At 64.4% G+C, this 21,667-nt stretch overlaps 1 protein-coding gene across 1 annotated transcript; it reads right to left on the reverse strand.

Moving 5' to 3' along the window:
* Nucleotides 1-217: 217 nt before the first annotated feature.
* Nucleotides 218-10,584, reverse strand: COQ8B (coenzyme Q8B). The gene is made up of 15 exons (XM_084612481.1): nt 10,478-10,584; nt 10,080-10,188; nt 8,070-8,393; nt 7,604-7,670; nt 7,103-7,180; nt 6,715-6,840; nt 6,260-6,345; nt 5,904-6,044; nt 5,279-5,360; nt 4,975-5,068; nt 4,056-4,197; nt 3,268-3,375; nt 2,427-2,492; nt 1,843-1,929; nt 218-692 (listed from the first exon to the last, which is right to left on the reverse strand). Exons 2-15 carry the CDS (start codon nt 10,179-10,181, stop codon nt 408-410), a joined length of 1,788 nt encoding a protein of 595 aa, XP_084468607.1. The 5' UTR covers nt 10,182-10,188; nt 10,478-10,584; the 3' UTR covers nt 218-407.
* Between the last annotated feature and the right edge of the window lie 11,083 nt (nt 10,585-21,667).

Raw genomic sequence — 21,667 nt, forward strand, 5'->3', positions numbered from 1 at the left:
CGCCTGGCTCTGCAGGAACCAGCTGGGGGCAGCAGGACTCTGCCCCCCAAATGCCCCCTAACCAACTGGGCCACCCTGTCTCCCTCCAGCTGGGCCAGCCCCTGCCCCCCTGCAGCTCTCTCTGGGGGGAGCAGCAGTAGCGGGGGGATGGGGGCGTGGAATCCGTACCTGACTCAGGGATGGGGGAGCGGCGGGGAAGAAACTGACGAGGCCCAGCCCAGGTGCCAGGATTTAATGGGCACGGAGTGGCGACAGGACCGCGACGCTCGCGGGCACGGCATGGCAGGGCCGTGGGCGCAGCCGGTCCCGAGCTCCCAGCCCACGGCAGCGAGGGCTCCGGTCTCTCCGGTCAGCCAGGGTCTGGGTGCAGGGAGGTCCTGTTTGGGGTCCCAGGCCCTGCCCTGGCGCTAGGCGCCCCGCTCCCGGGCCCAGTACTGCCCGTAGAGCTCCTGGAAGAGGCCGTGGCAGGGGACGCGGGCGCGCAGCCGGGCGCAGAGCAGGAAGCAGCCGGCCAGCTTGCGGTGCAGGGCGTAGCTCTCCTCGGGGGGCGGCGTCAGACGGTGGCGCAGCATGACGGGGATCAGGGCCTGCACGCGCCGCGTGGTGCTCTGGGCCCCGAAGTCAAAGAGCCCCGGGGCGGAGAAAGCCTCCCCCAGGATCATCACCGTGTCCACGTGCGCCTCCTCGAACTCCTGGGCACGGGGGGGCAGGGTCAGCTACTGGACCAGCCAAACTCCTGCACAGAACGCCCCAGCCCTTCCGGTGCCCCTCACTCCTGACCCGCGGCCCCCTGCCAGCCCAGCCCTGCCCCCCACCCAGCTCTGCCAGTACCCCTCACCCCCGATCTGCAGCCCCTGCCAGCCCAGCCCTTCTGGTGCCCCTCACTCCTGAACCGCGGCCCACTGCCAGCCCAGCCCTGCCCCCCACCCAGCTCTGCCGGTGCCCCTCACTCCTGACCCGCAGCCCCCTGCCAGCCCAGCCCTGCCCCCCACCCAGCTCTGCCGGTGCCCCTCACTCCTGACCCGCGGCCCCCTGCCAGCCCAGCCCTGCCCCCCACCCAGCTCTGCCGGTGCCCCTCACTCCTGACCCGCGGCCCCCTGCCAGCCCAGCCCTGCCCCCCACCCAGCTCTGCCGGTGCCCCTCACTCCTGACCCGCGGCCCCCTGCCAGCCCAGCCCTGCCCCCCACCCAGCTCTGCCGGTGCCCCTCACTCCTGACCCGCGGCCCCCTGCCAGCCCAGCCCTGCCCCCTACCCAGCTCTGCCGGTGCCCCTCACTCCTGACCCGCGGCCCCCTGCCAGCCCAGCCCTGCCCCCCACCCAGCTCTGCCGGTGCCCCTCACTCCTGACCCGCGGCCCCCTGCCAGCCCAGCCCTGCCCCCCACCCAGCTCTGCCGGTGCCCCTCACTCCTGACCCGCGGCCCCCTGCCAGCCCAGCCCTGCCCCCCACCCAGCTCTGCCGGTGCCCCTCACTCCTGACCCGCGGCCCCCTGCCAGCCCAGCCCTGCCCCCCACCCAGCTCTGCCGGTGCCCCTCACTCCTGACCCGCGGCCCCCTGCCAGCCCAGCCCTGCCCCCCACCCAGCTCTGCCGGTGCCCCTCACTCCTGACCCGCGGCCCCCTGCCAGCCCAGCCCTGCCCCCCACCCAGTTCTGCTGGTGCCCCTCACTCTCGACCCGCAGCCCCTGCTAGCCCGGCCCTGCCCCCCACCCAGCTCTGCCGGTGCCCCTCACTCCTGACCCGCAGCCCCTGCTAGCCCTGCCCAGCCTGGCCCCCCAGCGCCCCTGACTCTCCACCCACAGAGTCCCTGCTTGGCCCCCAGCACACACCCAGCCCAACCGCTCACCTTGGTCTCGAAGCCCGTCATGAACTTCAGGTCTTTGGATTTCTGGAGCACCTTGGCCCTGTCCCCCTCGGCTGCAGCTTTCACCACCTGCGGCAGGGAGGGGCCAGGTGAGAATAAGCTGCAGGACGCCCCCTAGTGCCGCCCTAGGGTCAGCCCTGACTGCCAGCCCCCGCCCCTGCTGGCCCCTGCCCCCTGCAGCACAGTGCCCCCTTGTGCCGCTCGCCAGCACCGACTGCCAGAGGAGAGCACCCCCCGTCGCATTGGGGGCAGCACAGACCCCGACCGAGATCAGGGCCCCTTAGCACCAGGGCCCCTTAGCACTCTCACAGAGAGTGAGAGACGGTCCCTCCCCAAAGAGCTCCCAGTCTGAACAGACACAGGCTGGGAGGAGAAACTGAGGCATGGGGCGGGGCGCTAACTTGCCCAGAGCTGGGAAGGGAATCCAGGAGTCCCATCAACGCAGCGCCCTAGCGCCCTGCCCCCTCTGCCTCCAACCCCGTGGGCTCCGAGGCAGCAGCCAGGACTTCCCCAATACAGACAAGCAGGCTCCTGCGGGGTGGGCGGCCAGGTGAACGCGCCCATACCTCGATGTAGTGATGGGTGAACTCTCTGCTGAAGGGCCGGCTTGCTCCGAAATCCAGCAAGGTCACCTGTAACGAACGACAGCAGCGGCTCAGAGCCCCGGGCAGCTTCTTAGGGGGCTGCCTGCATTGGGCTGCGGCTCAGGCCTGCTCCGGGAACGGGCACCACACCAGGAAATGTCAGGATCGCCTGATTTCGAGCAGGGCCCCACCCCGCACACCTGTGGAACTCGCTGCTGCTGGGCCCTGAGAATGCTCCGTACTCAGCTGGCCTTCGCCAGCGGCTGGGGCTCTGCCTGGCGCTCGGCCAGAGGGGTTTTTAGCTGATGTATTTTTTATTGCCCGGGCCATGGAGTGGATCTGCGAGCTCCTCGCTGGAGAGAGGACCCGATGAATAATTCAGCCGCAGAGCACTGGGTGGATTTGGATCGATGCGCCCCATGGGATGGAGGGGGAACTACTATGCGTATTAGGGTAGCCATAGAGGCCAGGGGGGTGATTACTATGTATATTACAGTACCCCTAAAGGCCAGAGTTGGGGGGCAACTATTACATGTATTAGGGTAGCTCCTAGAGGCCAGGGTCCTGGGGGGCAATTACTATGTGTATTACGGTAACCCCACCTGGGGGGGGGGCCTGGTGTGACTCTTGCTCCCAGCAGAGACCCTGGAGCCAGCAGCCCCGTGAGGGGCAGAACTGTGGAAAGGGAGCCGGGGGGCTCCCCCCACCCCCGGGAGGCTGGCATGGGCTCACCCGCTCTCCTGCAGCCCCCCTGGCTCCAGTCTGTCCTGCAGCGCGTGCCCCCCCCATGGTTCCCCTCCCCCGGCCGGGGCCCACACCCCACCTGGTGCTTGCGTGCGTCGTAGAAGAAGTTGGCCCAGTTGGGGTCCGTCTGCATGAAGCGGAACTGGAAGAGCTCCCGCAGACAGAGGCGCAGGACATTGTGACAGATCTGGGGGGGCAGCGGGGGAAGGGAATCACCGGCAGGCCGGGCCCTGGGATCGCAGTTATGGTAGCTTCGATCGGGGGCCCTGCCGCGCCAGCCGCTGCACAAGCATGGAGCCAGCCAGGGCCTGCCCCACAGGGTCATAATCCCCACTCTGCCGACCTGGAGACACGGGGACTGGCTCCAGGGCACACAGCAGCTTAGAGGCAGAGCTGGGATAGAACCCAGGCGTCCTGGCTCCCAGCCCCCTGCTCTCACCACTAGCCCCCATTCCCCTCCCAGAGCCAGGGATGGGACCCAGGAGTCCTGGCTCCCAGCCCCCATGCTCTCACCACTAGACCTCACTCCCCTCCCAGAGCTGGGGACAGAACCCAGGCGTCCTGGCTCCCAGCCCCCCTGCTCTCACCACTAGACTCCATTCGCCTCTCAGAGCTGGGGAGAGAACCCCGGAGTCCTGGCTCCCAGCCCCCCTGCTCTCACCACTAGACTCCATTCCCCTCTCAGAGCTGGGGAGAGAACCCCGGAGTCCTGGCTCCCAGCCCCCCTGCTCTCACCACTAGATCCCACTCCCCTCCCAGAGCTGGGATAGAACCCAGGTGTCCTAGTTCCCAGCCCCCTGCTCTCACCAATAGCCCCCATCCCCCTGGGGGGGCAGCCCGGCTGTCGTGCTCGTCGGATCAGCTCACCTCATTCCGGATGTCCTGGGGGAGCTCCAGGCACTGATCCAGGGGGACGCCGCTCCCCAGCTCCATGGTCAGCACCCGCCGTGTCGTCAGCTCGCCCACCACCCTGGGCACCTCGAAGAAAGGGTCGCCGGCCAGGAGCTGCCTGGGGGGGCAGCAGGATGCCGCTGGCTACCCCCGCTTTGCCAGCCAGGAGCCCCCAGCCACTACCCCCAGGGGCAGGAAGCCACCACGCCCCCACCTCTGAGCTGGCAGGACATTGCTTCTAGGGGTCCGGGCAGCCCTGCTAGAAGGGGGCCAAGGAGTAGCCCACAGGTGGCTTAGCTCAGTTGGAGCCGTGCATGCCGGGACACGGAGTTCCCGGGGGCCGCCCCGCTAACGCCGGAGCCGGGCATGCCGGGACACGGAGTCCCCGGGGGCTGCCCCGCTAACGCCGGAGCCGGGCATGCCGGGACACGGAGTCCCCGGGGGCCGCCCCGCTAACGCCGGAGCCGGGCATGCCGGGACACGGAGTCTCCGGGGGCCGCCCCGCTAACGCCGGAGCCGGGCATGCCGGGACACGGAGTCTCCGGGGGCCGCCCCGCTAACGCCGGAGCCGGGCATGCCGGGACACGGAGTCCCCGGGGGCCGCCCCGCTAACGCCGGAGCCGGGCATGCTGGGACACGGAGTCCCCGGGGGCCGCCCCGCTAACGCCGGAGCCGGGCATGCCGGGACACCGAGTCCCCGGGGGCCGCCCCGCTAACGCCGGAGCCGGGCATGCCGGGACACGGAGTCCCCGGGGGCCGCCCCGCTAACGCCGGAGCCGGGCATGCCGGGACACGGAGTCCCCGGGGGCCGCCCCGCTAACGCCGGAGCCGGGCATGCTGCCCTGAATGTGGGCTGGGGAGCCAGGACCCTGCCCAGGGGCCCCGCGGTCGGTACCTGAAGCTCCGGGCACAATCGGCCTCGCGCCGGTAGTCACACTCCCATTCCAGCTCTCTCTGCAGCACCTGCAGCGTGTTGTTGGCGAAGAGGCCTGGGGAGGGCGGGGGGGGGGTGAGGCTGCGGACTCGGGGAGGCTCCCCTCTGCCTGCAGCAGGCGATGTAGCCCCCGAGGGAAGGGGGCACTTTGTACCCAGGCTGGCGGGGTCAGGAAGGAGGCCCCAGGATAGCAGGACACGCCCAGGGGAGGGGGCAGGCGAGACGCTGGGTAACGCCCCCCCCCGGGCCCGGCGCAGACCCTTACCTGCCGGGAGCACCACGGTGAGCCTCAGCAGGGCCACCAGGTTCTCCACGTCGCTCCGGATGCTCTGGGCTATGCCCGGGTACTGCGGGGAGGGAGAGAGAGGCGCTGGCTTGGAGAACGGAGCGGGGAGCGCCAGGCCCCCCCCAGCTCGGAGCCCTTCCCAACCCCTGCCCAGGGATCAGCCAGGGCCACTGCCCCACTCAGCAGAAACTGAGGTACCCAGAAGGGAAGGGAGCTGATTCAGGTCACAAAGCAAGGCAGTAGCAGAACTAGGAATAGAACCCAGGAGTCCTGGCTCCCAGCCCCCCTGCTCTAACCCACCAGACCCCACTCCCCTCCCACAGCCAGGGAGAGAACCCAGGCGCCCTGGCTCCCAGCCCTCCTGCTCTAACCCACCAGACCCCACTCTCCTCCCACAGCCAGGGGGAGAGAACCCAGGAGTCCTGGCTCCCAGCCCTCCTGCTCTAACCACTAGACCCCACTCCCCTCTCAGGGCCAGGGAGAGAACCCGGGAGTCCTGGCTCCCAGCCCCCCGCTCTAACCCCTCCCTGATGCTCCCTCTGTAAATGGCCCTGGCTACCCTGAGGCTGCCACCCATGGGTGCTGGGGGGCACAGGCTGCTCACCTGGATCTTCATGGCCACCTCCGTCCCGTCGCGCAGCACCCCGAGGTGCACCTGGCCGATGGAAGCCGCTGCGAAGGGTGTCTCCTCAAAGGAGGCCACCTTCTCCCGCCAGTCCGGCCCCAGCTCCTCTGCCAGCACCCTCTGAAACGCCGAGGGGGGGAGAGACAGGCTCAGCCGGCGCCCTGCCCCGGGCCAGCCCAGCCACCCCCCGGGGGCATGCCGGAGCATCTCATCTCTCGGGCACCGGCTCCCTGGGCCTGGGGGATCTCAGTCCCGTCGCCAGCAGGACGCTGCAGCAGCAGCTGGGCTGTGCCTGGCTCCCCCGGGATACACGCCGTGGGGCGGCCCTCACTCACCCTGGTCTGCCAGGCCGGCATGAAGTCCGCGCTCTGCCGCACCCGTGCGAAGATCCGCTGCAGCTGCGGGCTGAGGAAGCTGTCATCTGTGGGGAGAAGCCGGCTGCTCAGCGGGGTGCTCCCGGGCCCAGACGCGCCCCCCACACCCCAGGAGAGGCAGCCAGGCTCAGACTAGAGCCCCCCTGTGCAGCCCAACCCAGAGAGCCTGGCTCCCTGCCCCCCATCCCTGCCCTGGGGGTTACAGCTCTAACCGCCCTGCTCTACACCCTGGGCCCCTATGTCAGCTAGAGCAGCCTGCGGGTCCCGAGCATCACTGACACCCAGCCCGTGACATTCGTGTGCCCGGCATGCGGGGTGGGGGGCTTTCTGTGCACCCCCGCCCCCTCCAGGGACGGGCCCTTCCCCCAAGGCTGAGGGGCCAGGGCCAAGGGGGGGCCAGGCGGGCAGGCGCCTACCTTGGATACTCAGCATCTGTCCGATTTTGAGGGCGGCGCCCCGCACCTTGCACAGCGTGTCCACGATCCGCGCCGCGTTGGCCTCCGACAGGAAGGGGCTGGAGCCTGGGACGGGGCTGCTGCTGTCTGTGCAAAGGGGGCAGGGAGTGAGGTGGGGGGTGCGGGGGACCTAGGGCTAGTTCCTTGGGGGACTGACACCCACATCTCAGCAGCCACCGGCCCCCATGGGAGATCAATGGGCCAGCAATCCAGTTCCCTCTGACCCCTGTCCCAGCTCCCCCCACCCCCTCCCCAGCCCCCTCCACCCCCTGAGGTATATGGGCCACAGGGATCCAGTCTCCAGGGCTGCCCCTTTGAGAGCCAGGCAGGAGCCAGCCCCACAACTTACCCCTTGGCTTCTTCTCCCCATGGAGCGAGTTCTTGGCCACCTCTGCCAGGGCCCCGATGCCCAGACCCACCGCCAGACCTGGGGAGAGAGGCACAGGTCAGAGGGCTGCTCCTTGGGGGGCTGGGCAGCGGGGGAACCCGCTGGGGGGGCTGAGGAGGCAGGGCCGGGGATCCCGCACAGGGGGAGCCATTGGCCAGGCTGAGGCGTGGGGCGCGCTAGCCCCTTGCTGGCAGAGGGTGTTGGCCAGTCCCCAGGGGGGGTCACGTTCTGCGTTCGGAAAGGGGCTGCGAGGGGGGACAGGAGGCCCCCCCAGTCCATGCACATAGCACTAGAATGGAGCGGGGAGCACGAGTGATCTCACCCACGGGTGATACAACACGTACAGACAGAGCAGGGCCCATCCCGTCCAGCAGGGGGCAGGAGGGAGGGAGACCCCCCCACGCCCTCCCCAGGGCAGGGACACTGACACCCCCCCCAGCCCCGGGCTCTCGCGGACTCTACCTCCGAAGCTGGCGAGCCGGCCGACGCGTGACGCGGGCACCGTCCGCTCCCGGGCTCTCTCGCTGAGCTGGCGGGAAGAGAAGAGGGGCAGGGCTGTGGGGCCAGCGTGTCCAGCGGGGGAGGGGGCAGGGCTGTGACGCGGGGGCTCCGTTCCCACGCTCGACCACTGCCCCTGCCCGGTGACCCCGGGGACGTCCCTGCCCCGCCTCGTGCCTCGGTTTCCCCTCTCCCTGTGTCGGTCTGCGCACTCCTTGGAACGCCCAGGACTTTAGTCCGTGCTGAGGCCCCTTTCAGGTGTCCCAAGCGCCCCCTGCCCCAGCCCCTTTTGCCTGTCCTGGACCAAGAGTCCAATTAAAAGACACCCCCCCAGCCCCCTTTCCCCAGACAACACTCCCGCCCTGCATGCCAAGGCCTGGCTGTGCCTGCGCCCCCCTCCCCCCAGCATCTCCTGCTGACCCCTCCTCACCTTCTGCCTAGGAGCCCGAGCCGGCTCCTCCGGGCCCATCTTCCGCCTGGCCTCCCGGGCTCTGCGGATGTCATCGGCCGCCAGGGCTCCCAGGGCCGCATCTCGGTGGAAGAGCCGGCCGGGGCCAAGACCGGGGCACCCGGAGCCCCTGGTGCCGGCACGTGCCGTGGGCAGGGGGGGAGGAGCCGACCGGCCAGAAGCCCTGGGAGCTGTGGGGGGTCTTGCTAACAGAGACACGCCTGGGGGCTGCTGGGGGGCCCCATTTGGACCCCATGTGCCACCTCTCTCTCTTGGGACGAGGTCCTGGGGCCCCCAGACTCCTGCCTGGAACAGGAGAATCAGAGAATGCGTCTGTGCGTGTCCACGCGCGAGTGTGTGTCCGTGCGTGTGTGAGTCCATGCAAGTGTGTGTCCGTGTGTGCGTCCGTGCGTGTGCGAGTGTGTGTCCGTGCGTGTGTGAGTCCATGCAAGTGTGTGTCCGTGCACGTACGTCCGTGCGCGAGTGTGTGTCCGTGCACGTGTGTCCGTGCACATGTGTCCGTGCACAAGTGTGAGAGGAGCTTGCCTTGAATTCCCTTCACACGCCCCCACGGCACCCGGCAGGTCACGGGCACTGCCTGGAGCAACCCACCCCGCCCTTTCCCCTGCGGAAGCCCAGAGGGCGACGGGGAAGAGCCAGCGTCCAACTGCACCCTCCGTGAGGCCGTCAGGGTGGGAACACTAGTGGCTTCTCACCCACCTGGGCAGGGAGGAGAACCGGCTACTGGGCCAGCCCTCACAGGGTCTGGATGGGCCCAAGAGGATACAGCACCGAGCGCGGGACCGGAGAGTCAGAGAAGTACGAGTAGAGAGAGACACGGAGATGGGAGGACGGAAGGATACACCCCGGGAAGAGAGGGACGGATAGACGGGGGCTGGGATGGCTGGAGATGGGGCAGAGGGATGGATACACACTGGGAAGAGAGGGACGGATGGACGGGGTGGAGATGGGAGGACGGATGGATACACACGGCGGTGTAGGAGAGGGACGGATGGACGGGGGGTGGGGTGGACGGAGGGAAGAACAGAGACGGGACGGAGCTGGGAGAGGGGGTGGCCCTGCTGTAAAGGGACGGACACGCAGGGCGAGGTGGACGGACGGATACGCACAGAGACGGAGTGGCCGGGCGGCTGAAGAGGGACGGGATGGAGACAGGGCGGACGGGGGGACGGACGGGTGCAGGGGTGCGGAGATGGGGTGGGTGGATAGACGGAGAGGGGGACGGGGGGACGGACGGGCGCAGGGGTGCGGAGATGGGGTGGGTGGATAGACGGAGAGGGGGACGGGGGGACGGACGGGCGCAGGGGTGCAGAGATGGGGTGGGTGGATAGACGGAGAGGGGGACGGAGGGATGGAGGGGGGGACGGATGGGGATGGGACGGACGGGGGGACGGGGGGATGGACGGAAGGACGGACGGGCGCAGGGGTGCAGAGATGGGGTGGGTGGATAGACGGAGAGGGGGACGGGGGGACGGACGGGCGCAGGGGTGCAGAGATGGGGTGGGTGGATAGACGGAGAGGGGGACGGAGGGATGGAGGGGGGGACGGATGGGGATGGGACGGACGGGGGGACGGAGGGATGGACGGAAGGACGGACGGGCGCAGGGGTGCAGAGATGGGGTGGGTGGATAGACGGAGAGGGGGACGGAGGGGGGGACGGATGGGGATGGGACGGACGGGGGGACGGAGGGATGGACGGAAGGACGGACGGGCGCAGGGGTGCAGAGATGGGGTGGGTGGATAGACGGAGAGGGGGACGGGGGGACGGACGGGCGCAGGGGTGCGGAGATGGGGTGGGTGGATAGACGGAGAGGGGGACGGAGGGATGGAGGGGGGGACGGATGGGGATGGGACGGACGGGGGGACGGGCAGGTGCGGAGGGGACGGGGGCTGCATCTGGTGACAGGCCGACGGCCCCGCAGCCCCTGACCCCACCGCCCGCCCCGCGTGTGCCCGGCCGGGGTCACTCACCCTGCGTCCGGCCGGCGCCCAGGTCCGGGGCAGCCCCCGCGGGGCCCCCCCCAGCACCTCGCCCAGGGCGCCCCGCAGCGCCCCCCGCAGCTCCGGCCACATGCTGCACCTGGGGGGGCAAAGGTCACTGGCCCCGCCTAGCCCCCCCCCGGGAACGGCCACGCCCCCGGCCCCTCCCCCACCCGGGGGTCGCCCCGCCCACCCCGGCCCCGGCCCCTCCCCCACCCGGGGGTCGCCCCGCCCACCACGGCCCCTCCCCCACCCCCGGGGGTCGCCCCGCCCCCCACGGCCCCTCCCCCACCCCCGGGGGTCGCCCCGCCCACCCCGGCCCCGGCCCCGGGGGGCGCCCAGCCCCCCAAGGCCCCTCCCCCACCGCTGGGGTAGATCCCGGTTCTCACCCGGGTCCGCCGCCCCGCGCCGGCTCCTGCTGCCGACTCCGCTTCCAGGTTCTGCGGGGCCCCGCCCCTCCGGCCGAGAGGAGCCAATCAGGGCCCTGGCCGCCTGACTGCCGGCCGGGACAGCCAATGGGAGGAGCTAGAAACGGGCGCGGCCCCGCCTCCTGCTGGGGTCTGGGAGCGCTCACGTGTGTTGAGGGCGGGGCAATGCACGCGCATTTGCACACTCGCCAACCGTTTGCACTATCGTTGCACACTCGTCACAGACTCGATGGCTCCTTCCACACTCACTGCCACAGGGTGTTGTCATTGCACACTCGCTGCCCCATTGCACACTGATCGCACACTCCCCAGTTCACTGCACGCTCGCTGCCCCATTGCACACTGATCGCACACTCCCCAGTTCACTGCACGCTCGCTGCCCCATTGCACACTGATCGCACACTCCCCAGTTCACTGCACGCTCGCTGCCCCATTGCACACTGATCGCACACTCCCCAGTTCACTGCACGCTCGCTGCCCCATTGCACACTGATCGCACACTCCCCAGTTCACTGCACGCTCGCTGCCCCACTGCACACTGATCGCACACTCCCCAGTTCATTGCATGTTCGCTGCCCCATTGCACACTGATCGCACACTCCCCAGTTCATTGCACGCTCGCTGCCCCATTGCACACTGATCGCACACTCCCCAGTTCACTGCACACTCGCTGCCCCATTGCACACTGATCGCACACTCCCCAGTTCACTGCACGCTAGCTGCCCCATTGCACACTGATCGCACACTCCCCAGTTCATTGCATGTTCGCTGCCCCATTGCACACTGATCGCACACTCCCCAGTTCATTGCACGCTCGCTGCCCCATTGCACACTGATCGCACACTCCCCAGTTCACTGCACACTCACTGCCCCATTGCACACTGATCACACACTCCCCAGTTCATTGCACGCTCGCTGGCCAGTTGGACACTGATCACACACTCCCCAGTTCATTGCACGCTCGCTGGCCAGTTGGACACTGATCACACACTCCCCAGTTCATTGCACACTCGCTGCCCCATTGCACACTGATCACACATTCCCCAGTTCATTGCACACTTGCCGGCTGGTTGCACATTTGTCCAGCTCCTTGTTCACTCCATGATGCTGCCCATGGGTTCCTGGTCCGCCTAGAGGCCAGTGGCTGGATTCGGGCCTGTGCAGAGCTGGGATTTGGCTGATCCCGTCCCTGGGGTGCCTTCCTCCCCCCAGCACGGTTTGGGCTGAAAGGTTAAAAGCTACAATAATCTTGTCAGGGCACCTGGGGGTGAAAGGGCGAGTGGGGGGACCCCGGCTCTGCCCCAAGAGACAAAAGCCCCCCAGGCCCCAGCTCCCTGCACGTGTGACCTTTGCAGAGTCTGTGTGTTACGCCGCAGCAAAGCCGGGGCCATGTTGTCATGGGGCCACACATGAAGGCTGCTCCGAACTCCAGGGCAGGGAGGGCTCAGACAAGGTGAGAACCCAGCCCCAAAAGCCCAGCCCCATCCCTGGCCACCTGAGCAAAAGGAGAATCCCCATTAGCTGTTAGCAGTACAGGGCTTATGACACTAGATAAGGTCCATCAATGGCTATTAGCCAGGGTGTACAGGGACGGTGTCCCTAGCCTCTGTTTGCCAGGAGCTGGGAAAGGGCGACAGGGGATGCATCACTCGGTGATTCCCTGTTCTCTTCATTGCCTCTGGGGCACCTGGCCCTGGCCACTGCCGGAGGACAGGACACTGGGCGAGACGGACCTTTGGGCTGACCCGGTCCGGCTGCTCTTGTGTTCACAGAGGAGCATTTAGGATTGCATCCAGTACAGGGCAACACACGCAGAGCAGGGCTCAGCCCCTCCAGCAGGGGGCAGCAGGGACACACCCACACCCACACCCAAACACACCCACACACGCAGAGCAGGGCTCAGCCCCTCCAGCAGGGGGCAGCAGGGACACACCCACACCCACACCCAAACACACCCACACACGCAGAGCAGGGCTCAGCCCCTCCAGCAGGGGGCAGCAGGGACACACCCACACCCAAACACACCCACACACACAGAGCAGGGCTCAGCCCCTCCAACAGGGGGCAGCAGGGACACACCCACACCCAAACACACCCACACACGCAGAGCAGGGCTCAGCCCCTCCAGCAGGGGGCAGCAGAGACACACCCACACCCAAACACACCCACACACGCAGAGCAGGGCTCAGCCCCTCCAGCAGGGGGCAGCAGGGACACACCCACACCAACACCCAAACACACCCACACACGCAGAGCAGGGCTCAGCCCCTCTAGCAGGGGGCAGCAGGGACACACCCACACCAACACCCAAACACACCCACACATGCAGAGCAGGGCTCAGCCCCTCCAGCAGGGGGCAGCAGGGACACACACCCACCCAAACACACCCACACACACAGAGCAGGGCTCAGCCCCTCCAGCAGGGGGCAGCAGGGACACACCCACACCCAAACACACCCACACACGCAGAGCAGGGCTCAGCCCCTCCAGCAGGGGGCAGCAGGGACACCCACACACCCACACCCAAACACACCCACACACGCAGAGCAGGCCTCAGTCCCTCCAGCAGGGGGCAGCAGGGACACACCCACACCCAAACACACCCACACACGCAGAGCAGGGCTCAGTCCCTCCAGCAGGGGGCAGCAGGGACACACACCCACCCACACCCAAACACACCCACACACGCAGAGCAGGGCTCAGCCCCTCCAGCAGGGGGCAGCAGGGACACACCCACACCCAAACACACCCACACACGCAGAGCAGGGCTCAGTCCCTCCAGCAGGGGGCAGCAGGGACACACACCCACCCACACCCAAACACACCCACACACGCAGAGCAGGGCTCAGCCCCTCCAGCAGGGGGCAGCAGGGACACACACCCACCCACACAAACACACAGACCGGGGTGGGGGAGGAGACACACACAGACAGCGCCACCTGTCTCATCTGAGGACCTCCTAGCAAGACAAGGACCCAAGAAGAGACAAAACAATCTCCCATCACCCTTGTGCGAGCCCGAGTGAGCCAGACACCGCGAGCGAGCGCTCGCTCTGCCCCAGCAAGTCCCCTGGGGTGGGACTGGAGACCTTGCCTTGGAGCTGAATTCAATTTGGTTGAAAGAAGCAACTTAGTACAGAGCGTGCGCGTGTCCCTGCTGCCCCCTACTGGAGGGGCTGAGCCCTGCTCTGCGTGTGTCAGAGGAGAGTTGACACAAGAGTTGTTGGATCCTGCACAGGGAGGAACAGCTGGACTGCAATCTGAGGCAAAGACCCTGATTTAGTCACTCCTTTCGTTCCAGATGTGTGGAATTAGGACATAATTCCCCCTCCCCCAACCTTTCCTCCTAGTGAAAACAAGGCCTAAGGCTTTTGGACAGAACCAGGAACACTCCTCCCCACTCTAACCACTAGCCCCCACGCCCCTCCCAGAGCCAGGGAGAGAACCCAGGAGTCCTGGCTCCCAGCCCCCCTGCTCTAACCACCAGTCCCCACGCCCCTCCCAGAGCCAGGGAGAGAACCAGGGAGACATTGCAAGAAATGCATGACCCACACAAAGCATGAGATTTTTGCTTTTAATAATATATTTTGGAATCATCTCATTTGTGGTTCTGGTTTTGGAGCCTGGAGCCTGCAGGCGCTTCCTGTTTACAAGCTGTTCCCCAGGCCCAGCGGGGCTAGCAACTTCCTGTTTATTAAAAATAAAAATTAACGCCTAGCGTCTCAGGGATTGCCCCGTGACTCCAGGCGCTGGGGCTTTACGAGAGACCCCAAATAGCAGAAGATTAGTGTCAAAATTGCAAGAGCTGGCCGCTCTGTGACGGAGCAGGCAAATGAGTCAAAGACAGTGTGACCAACTCCTGGGATTTTGTCACAAGTCTTGTGAGATTTGGGGGTTTCCTTGGATTCCCGGCTCCAGGCGTCAGGGGCTATGTGACAATCTCCGTTCCGGAAGGGTTAGAACCTGCCCCTTCAGAGGCAGCGGGAGTTTTGTCACTGATTTCAGCAGGGTCAGGAGTCCCAGCCTGCTTCTAGCATTCACGGCGGCAGGAAAGGGCTTTGAAACGGGACTTAAGTGGTACCCAAAGGCTGGGAAACCAGCAGGCACATCACCAGGACCCCCCATAATAACAAACAGTCATTGTAAAAATGATGATTGGAAAGCCCATCGCATGAGATTTGGGAGCCTGGCGCGTGGTTAAAAACCCCTCAGGATTTTGGGTGTGTGATCTGTGAAACAAAATCTCAGGATTTTAAACAGAATCTTGTGATTTTGGGTGCCCCAGCCCGTGAATTTGGAGCACTCAGGGTGGGGATGCTGGAAAGACCAGGGTGTAAGTGACGTGGGCCCCGCAGTGCCCGGGTGCGCTTATCCCGAGGTGTTGGGAAATTGATGGTGGAGCAACCCCATCCCGCCCTGATCTGTGGGGTGGGAACTTTGTTGTAGCTTCAGGGTTGTGGCCTGGATTGCCATCTCACACACATGCCTTGCTAGGGAAACATTTAGTCTCCCACCCCCGGGGCTTGTCAGGACCCACACAGCTGCTCTTGTTTGTTGTGTCTGGACCCTTGGCTGGGCTAGCCGGGATATCGGATATCTGCCTGTCTCTGTGTATGGGTTGTGTCTGTGTCTCTGGGTGTGCAGGGCTCTATGTGGGGTCTGTGTGTTGTGTCTGTGTTTGTGCGTTGTGTCTGAGCCTCATCTGTGTGTCTGCATGTTGTATGTGTCTGTGTTTGTGTTGCCTCTGTGTCTGGGTTGTGTGTCTGCATGTCTCTGTCTTGTCTCTGCATATTGTGTTTGTGTTATCTGTATGTTGTCTTTGTGTCCGTCTGTGTCTGTGTGTTGCGTCTGGGTGTCGACTCTGTCTCTGTGTTTGTGTGATCTCTGTGTGCTGTCTCTGTGTCTGTGTTGCGTGTCTCTATGTTGTGTCTGCCTGTGTTTGTGTTATCTCTGTGTCTGTGTGTTGTGTGTGTATCCGCCTGTGTTGTGTCCCTGGCCCGCTTGGGACATGCATCCCCGTTCAATCCCCTCAACCCTGATCATTCTTTCCCAAGCAGCCGGGGCCCCGGCCCAGCTCTGCCCCGACCCTGGGGCCGGGGCCCAATGTCGCACTGACTTTGGGGGGCCCGGCTCCACCTGGCCCTTGGGGGGGCGTCAGATCCCTAGCACCCGCTCTGAGCTGGGCCCGACCCGGCGGGCACTGCAGAGACATGACACACAAGTGAGAAGCAAACGAAAGCCGGGCGGCCGGGGAAGGGGGAAAGGAGCCGACAGTCCAGACACGCCCAGTGGTGCGGGCTGGGCTGGGCTGGGCGACTCCCAGCTAGCTGCCTCCATCCCTTTGCTCTGGAGCGATGGGCAGGGGATATTGGCCGAGCCAAGCCTGGGATCTGATCCACCACGGCAGGGGGCTGGGAGCCAGCGGCCTGCTCTGGCTGGAGGGGCAGCCGGACACTGGGCTGGTGCCGGCGGAGAATCGGGAACGCGTCAGGCCCCTGCAGCCGAGGAAAATCCCAGCCAAGTCGCTTCCCGTTTCCCTGCTCAAGAGTGGGCTCAAGGGGAGGGGGAGGGAGAGGGGGATGGGGATGGGGATGTGGATGGGATGCGATGGGATGGAGGGCCGGGTAGCCAGGACTCCTGGGTTCTCTCTCAGCTCTGGGAGGGGAGCAGCGTCCAGTAGTAAGAGCAGGAGGGGGCTGGGCGCCAGGACTCCTGGGTTCCTGGCTTTGCCACTGACTCCCTGGTTGCCCATGGGCAAGTCCTTGCCCCCTCTCTTTGTGTCAGTTTCCTGCTCTGTCACAGGGGCGAGGCCAGGGATTTGAGCGACACCCAGGCCCCAGCGCTGGGTGCGATGAGGCAAAGGGCGATTGCGTAACCTCCCGGGATGGCGTTTCCTGGACGTGGGGACGTTCCCGGCCACAGGACGGTGTGTGCCGAGCAGCGGGGTCGGGCACAGGACGTGCCGTGCAGCCAGCAGGACAGCCCCGGGGGGCGTGGTGGGGACTGGACCCAGCCAGGGGGCCGGGAGACTCCGCCAGGGCCCACCTAGCCCAGTGTCCGGGCTCCCGGTGGTACCGAGTGCTGTCCACCCCCTGGGACCCCTGGGCTTTTTTCTTTGTTTTTCCCCACTCCCCAGGCTTCCCCCGGCCCGATCCTCTCCTGCCCTCTGGCCTTTAAACTGGAGAGTGGGTCAGGCTAAAAATAACCGACAACCAAGAGTTAAAACTCAGCTCCAAGCCCCCTGGCCAGTTTCTGTGGTTTGCCGATGCCACTTGGTGGCTGGTTTTAACGACACGCTGTGCTTCCCCCACGAAAGACCCAGACAAACACTGGAAAGTGACTAATCGCGCCGTCAGCTTCACTCCTTCCCCCGTGTAATGAAAGTGTACAAAATAAAATACACCTGTACCCGAAACCCTCCTGGCGGGCTTTCCCCTCCCCTCTCTCGTGCTAGGAAGCTCTGGTTTTACACGTGACGACAGCAGGTTTTTAAACAAGCAGACATGGGTTTCTCTAGCTAATGGCGTCCCATGTGGGACGCTTCAGGCTTTTCGACACACACAGGTTGTCCCGCTTGAACTGTCCCTGGCAGTTAAAGATCATGTTGTCTGTCTGTCTGGGTGTCGCTCTGAAGCCTGGATGTTGAAGACAGGGGTAGCCCCCGGTGCAGCTGCTTTCTCCCCTCCCAGCAGGGCTTTCCGAGAGACAGGAGCTGGTTTAAGGAAGAAATCTTCCATCGACCTCACTGTGTCTATGCTGGGTTGGCTTCACGGCGGCGCTCACGGGCATGGATTTCTCACAGCCCTGGGCGACGTAGCTAGGTCGAGCTAAGTGCAGACCAGGCCTTGATCAGTTAAAAACCCAACCAACCCACCCCAGCCATTGGCACGGGACACAAACCGCACGCACGTGGGGAAGGCCCAGGTCGGAGACAGAAGCAGCTGCTGACTGCAGCTGACGGCTGGAACTTCACATTTCCTGGCTCCTGCTGCCCTGATTTCAGACCCGCCACACTAGGGACTTCGCAGGAGGAAGTCCTGGCCAGGGCCCGGCTCTTCCTGACATGAGAGATGGAAAAAACCAGCATCGGTGTGCCCAGAGTTTTGGGTCTGGAAATTGCATCAGTCCAGAGCCTCTGGCCGCGTTTGCCGAGGACCCAGGCCACTGGCGAGGGTGGGGAGCGGTTTGCTGCCAAACCCGCCCCCCCCAGCCACTCGACATGGGGAGGAAGCGACGCTGTCCCATGTGAATCGCTCGGGGTGTCGGCTCCAGGCTGGAGCGTGCGTTCGCTGCCGGTGGACGTACCGACATGGGCAGCTGTGAAAGGGGCCTGCCGGGCGGCGTTCATCTCGACGTGGCCGTGTCCCATGTGCCACGCCTGACCCGCTGCTTGGTGACTAACGTGCCCCTCAGCTCTTGTTTGCCCGTGCGGAAACTCCTGGAGAGCATCCGCAGCCCAGTGTGGGTCCCCGCCCGTCTCCTTCTCCCGCGGGCCCTCTGCCAGCCACTGCGAGGCGGGCAGTGCGGGAAGTCGAGGTGTCGCTGGGTTGAGTCAATTGACACCTGGTGCCGGCTGCACCCTCCTTTCCAGGCAGACGTGGGCTGGGCGATTCAGTCCTCAACCCGACCGATGCCCGTCCAGGGGTCTCCCTTTCCTCGGCAGCTGCTGGGAAGAGTTTTTCCTGAATTCCCCATGGAAGAGTCAGGAGACGAGACTGACCAGGGCTCGCTGCTTGCTGGGAAGTGAACCACAGGCCCGTAGCCATCACTGGCCGGCTGCTGGTGCAGAGATACTTGTGCTGGGACGGATTTTCCTGAGGAACAGAGGGGCCAGGTTCAGCCTAAAACAGCGCCGTGCGGTGGGGGGAAACCAGGCAGTGTCCAGAGCCTGGGGCTGGTGCTCATGGAGAGTGTGACGGGTTCGGTCACAGAAACCCCCTTGGGACTGTCACCTGACATGCTGGAATTACCTCTGAGCCCGTTTTCTCTGCCAGTTTGGGCCTCCAGAACCCTGCCTTGTCGAGCCAGACACGCCAGCCTGCTGCAACCCAGACCCAGGGTCTGACCACGTGCCCCAAAGCTGCAGACTTAACTGAAAACGGCTTAGCAAGTGCTCCTGTCTCCAGCCCCCAGACACCCAGCTCCCAGTGGGATCCAAACCCCAAATAAATCCATTTTACTCTGCATAAAGCTTACACAGGGTAAACGAATAAATTGTCCACACTCATAGAGAGATATGCCCAGCTGTTTGCCCCCACAGGTATTAATCACTTACTCTGGGTTAATTAATAAGCAAAAGTGATTTTATTAAGTGTAACAAGTAGGATTTAAGTGGTTCCAAGCAATAATAGACAGAACAAAGTAAGTGACCAAGCAAAATAAAACAAAACAGGCAAGTCTAAAAGTCTAATACATTTAAGAAACTGAATACAGGTAAATCTCACCCTTGGAGATGTTCCAATCAGCTTCTTTCACAGACTGGACTCCTTCCTTTCCCCTGGTACAGTCCTTCTTCCAGCTCATGTGGTAACGAGGGGATTTCTCATGATTGCAGCCCCCTTTGTTCTGTTCCATCCCCTTTTATGGCTTTGGCCCAAGGCGGGAATCCTTTGTCTCTCTGGGTTCCTTCCCCCCCCCGCCCCCTTCTCAATGGAAAAGCACCAGGTTTAAGATGGATTCCAGTACCAGGTGACATGGTCACATGTCCTGTGAGACCCCCCCACAAGGCTTCATTCTTCCTGGCCTGACTCACAGGAAGGCTTCCAAGTCAACAGAGCCATTTACAACCAATTGTCCTGGTTGATGGGAGCCATCAAGATTCCAAGCCACCATTTGTGGCCCACACTTTGCATAATTACAATCGGCCCTCAGAGTTATATTTCATATTCCTAGTTTCAGATACAAGAGTGATACATTTATACAAATAGGATGCCCACACTCAGGAGATGATAAGCTTTGTAACGATACCTTCCAAGAGACCTTTTGCATGAAGCATATTCCAGTTACATCATATTCACACTCATCAGGATATTTTCATAAAATCATACGGAGTGCAACGTCACAGAGAAATGGGGGGATTATTTATGCTTCGCCACGGCCCAGGGCCGCATGGTGCTAGGCACTGTACTAAGACCAGGGCTGGTTCCCTCAGTGTCAGATGAGATGAGAGGTGAAAACAGACAGAAGTAAACAAGTCATAGAAATTGAAAAGGAAGCAAGGGGCTATTTCCCGCTAGGGGGGTTTGCAGGGCTGGGGAGTCAGTGTATTTGGGTTACAGGCAATAACTGTGTAATTCGCTCCCTGGGTCAGGTTAAGGGAGCCGGTGACTTGAGGCCGAGTTTAGCCTGAAGGGATCTGACGGCAGGATCTGGGCCTAGGGGAAGGAAGCCGGGGCTTCTCTTGGAATCTGGCAGGAGCCGGGAGAGCTGAACTCGGCTCTGTGCCATTAAAACGACTTCCCAGCTGGTTTTGAAAAGAGGTTAGATGGGGCGGTGTAGTGGTTAGAGCTGGGGGGTCTGGGAGCCAGGACTCCTGGGTTCTCTCCCAGCTCTGGGAAGGACCGTGGGGTCATGATTAGAGCAGGAGACTGTGGGTCAGGATGCTGCTCCCAGCTGTAGCATGCTAAGCCCTGGGACTGCCCCAGCCATGGAGCAGGGCCACAGACCCTGGGCCCCCATCGCAAGGATTGCTTCCCCCCGCGTTCCAAGATCTGCCGAGCGTGAAGCGGGACGCCGGCAGCTGGAAATCGAGCCCATGTGAAGTTCCACATTTCACTCCCCCCGCCACTTCTGCTGCTTTTACACCTCCAGCTTCCTTTTTCAAAGGGGGTTTCTTCCCCCCCCTTCCCCCCCGTTGCTGCCTGAAAGACCCACACAAAACAGCGAGGGCAGCGGTGAAACTGACATAAGCGCAGGCAAAATCCCCCCTGCCGGCTGGAAAAAGAGGGGATCCCCCCACTCACCCCCCTACCCCCACCCTGTGTGTGTCAGTTACAGGAATCCGGGGAGGGTCGCTTGCAGCAGTGGAAAGGAAAAATCCTTCATGCAATGCTGCGCTGAGCCCCCTCCGCCCTGCCGGGTAAACCGGGACATCCCCCTCGGGCAGCTTGGCACGGAGATCGCAGGGAGCCCCCAGGACGGGTCCCGTCACCGGCGGGGCTGGAGGGGTGCAGTCGAGTGGTTAGAGCAGAGCCTCTGGCATCCGGATGCCTGGGGTCTCTTCTCCGCTCAGCGAGGGAGGTGTCTCATGGTGAGTGCAGAGAACTGGCTGTCAGGACTCCTGGGTTCCGTTCCCAGCTCGGGGCAGGGCCGGGTGGGGGTCCAGTGGTGAGAGCAGGGGGCTGGGAGCCAGGACTCCTGGGTTCCTTTCCAGGCACTGGGAGGGGAGTGGGGTCCAGTGGTGAGAGCAGGGGGCTGGGAGCAGGACTCCTGGCTTGCAGCCGGCTGTCTCACACCTCCCGAGGAGGACAGGCTGTCTCGCTGGTATTTCCCGCGCTGGCCTTGGTCTGGGGACAGCCAGGGCATGTTTGTGTTCTTGTCTCCCGGGCGGATGCAGGACAGCGTGTGCCTGTCGGGGAGAGGCTGCGGGCACCTGCTCTCCCTTCCCCAGAGCCTGGGCGCGGAGGAACCCTGCCCTTTGAGCCCAGAAACGGGGGTAAATGCCCTGTGTTGGCCGGGTCTGCTGTTTGCCCCAGGGCAGAGGGGAGCTCATTGGGGTTGCAGGGGGGGGCGCACAGGTGAAGTAACCAGCCCCCCCCCACATAGTCCGACAGGAACCAACAGCCGCTGGCACCCACGTGTGGGCTTTAAAAATACGCTGCAGCAAAAATCCCCACGGGGCGGATGGGGGCAATGAATCCTGCCCCCACGCTGGGGCATTTAAACAGAGCTCTGGGAGGTCGGGTCCCCGTGGGGCTGGGCGCTGCACAGGCCCCAGTGGAGATCAGCCTCCCCACCCCACAACGGACACAGCCAGACAGTCCCTGTCCCGAAGGGCCCCCTCTCTGACCAGACATTAGATGGGGAAACTGAGTCTGGCCACAGGAACTGGCCCGAGGTCACACAGCTGGTCCAGGGCCGAGCCAGGACTTAAACCCAGGTGTCCCGTATCCCAGCCCTGCCCCTTCCCCACTAGCTCCTGCCCCCCACTCCC

This window comes from Lepidochelys olivacea (assembly GCF_965140295.1).
Source record: "Lepidochelys olivacea isolate rLepOli2 genome assembly, chromosome: 23".
In the NCBI taxonomy this organism is placed as follows: domain Eukaryota; kingdom Metazoa; phylum Chordata; order Testudines; family Cheloniidae; genus Lepidochelys; species Lepidochelys olivacea.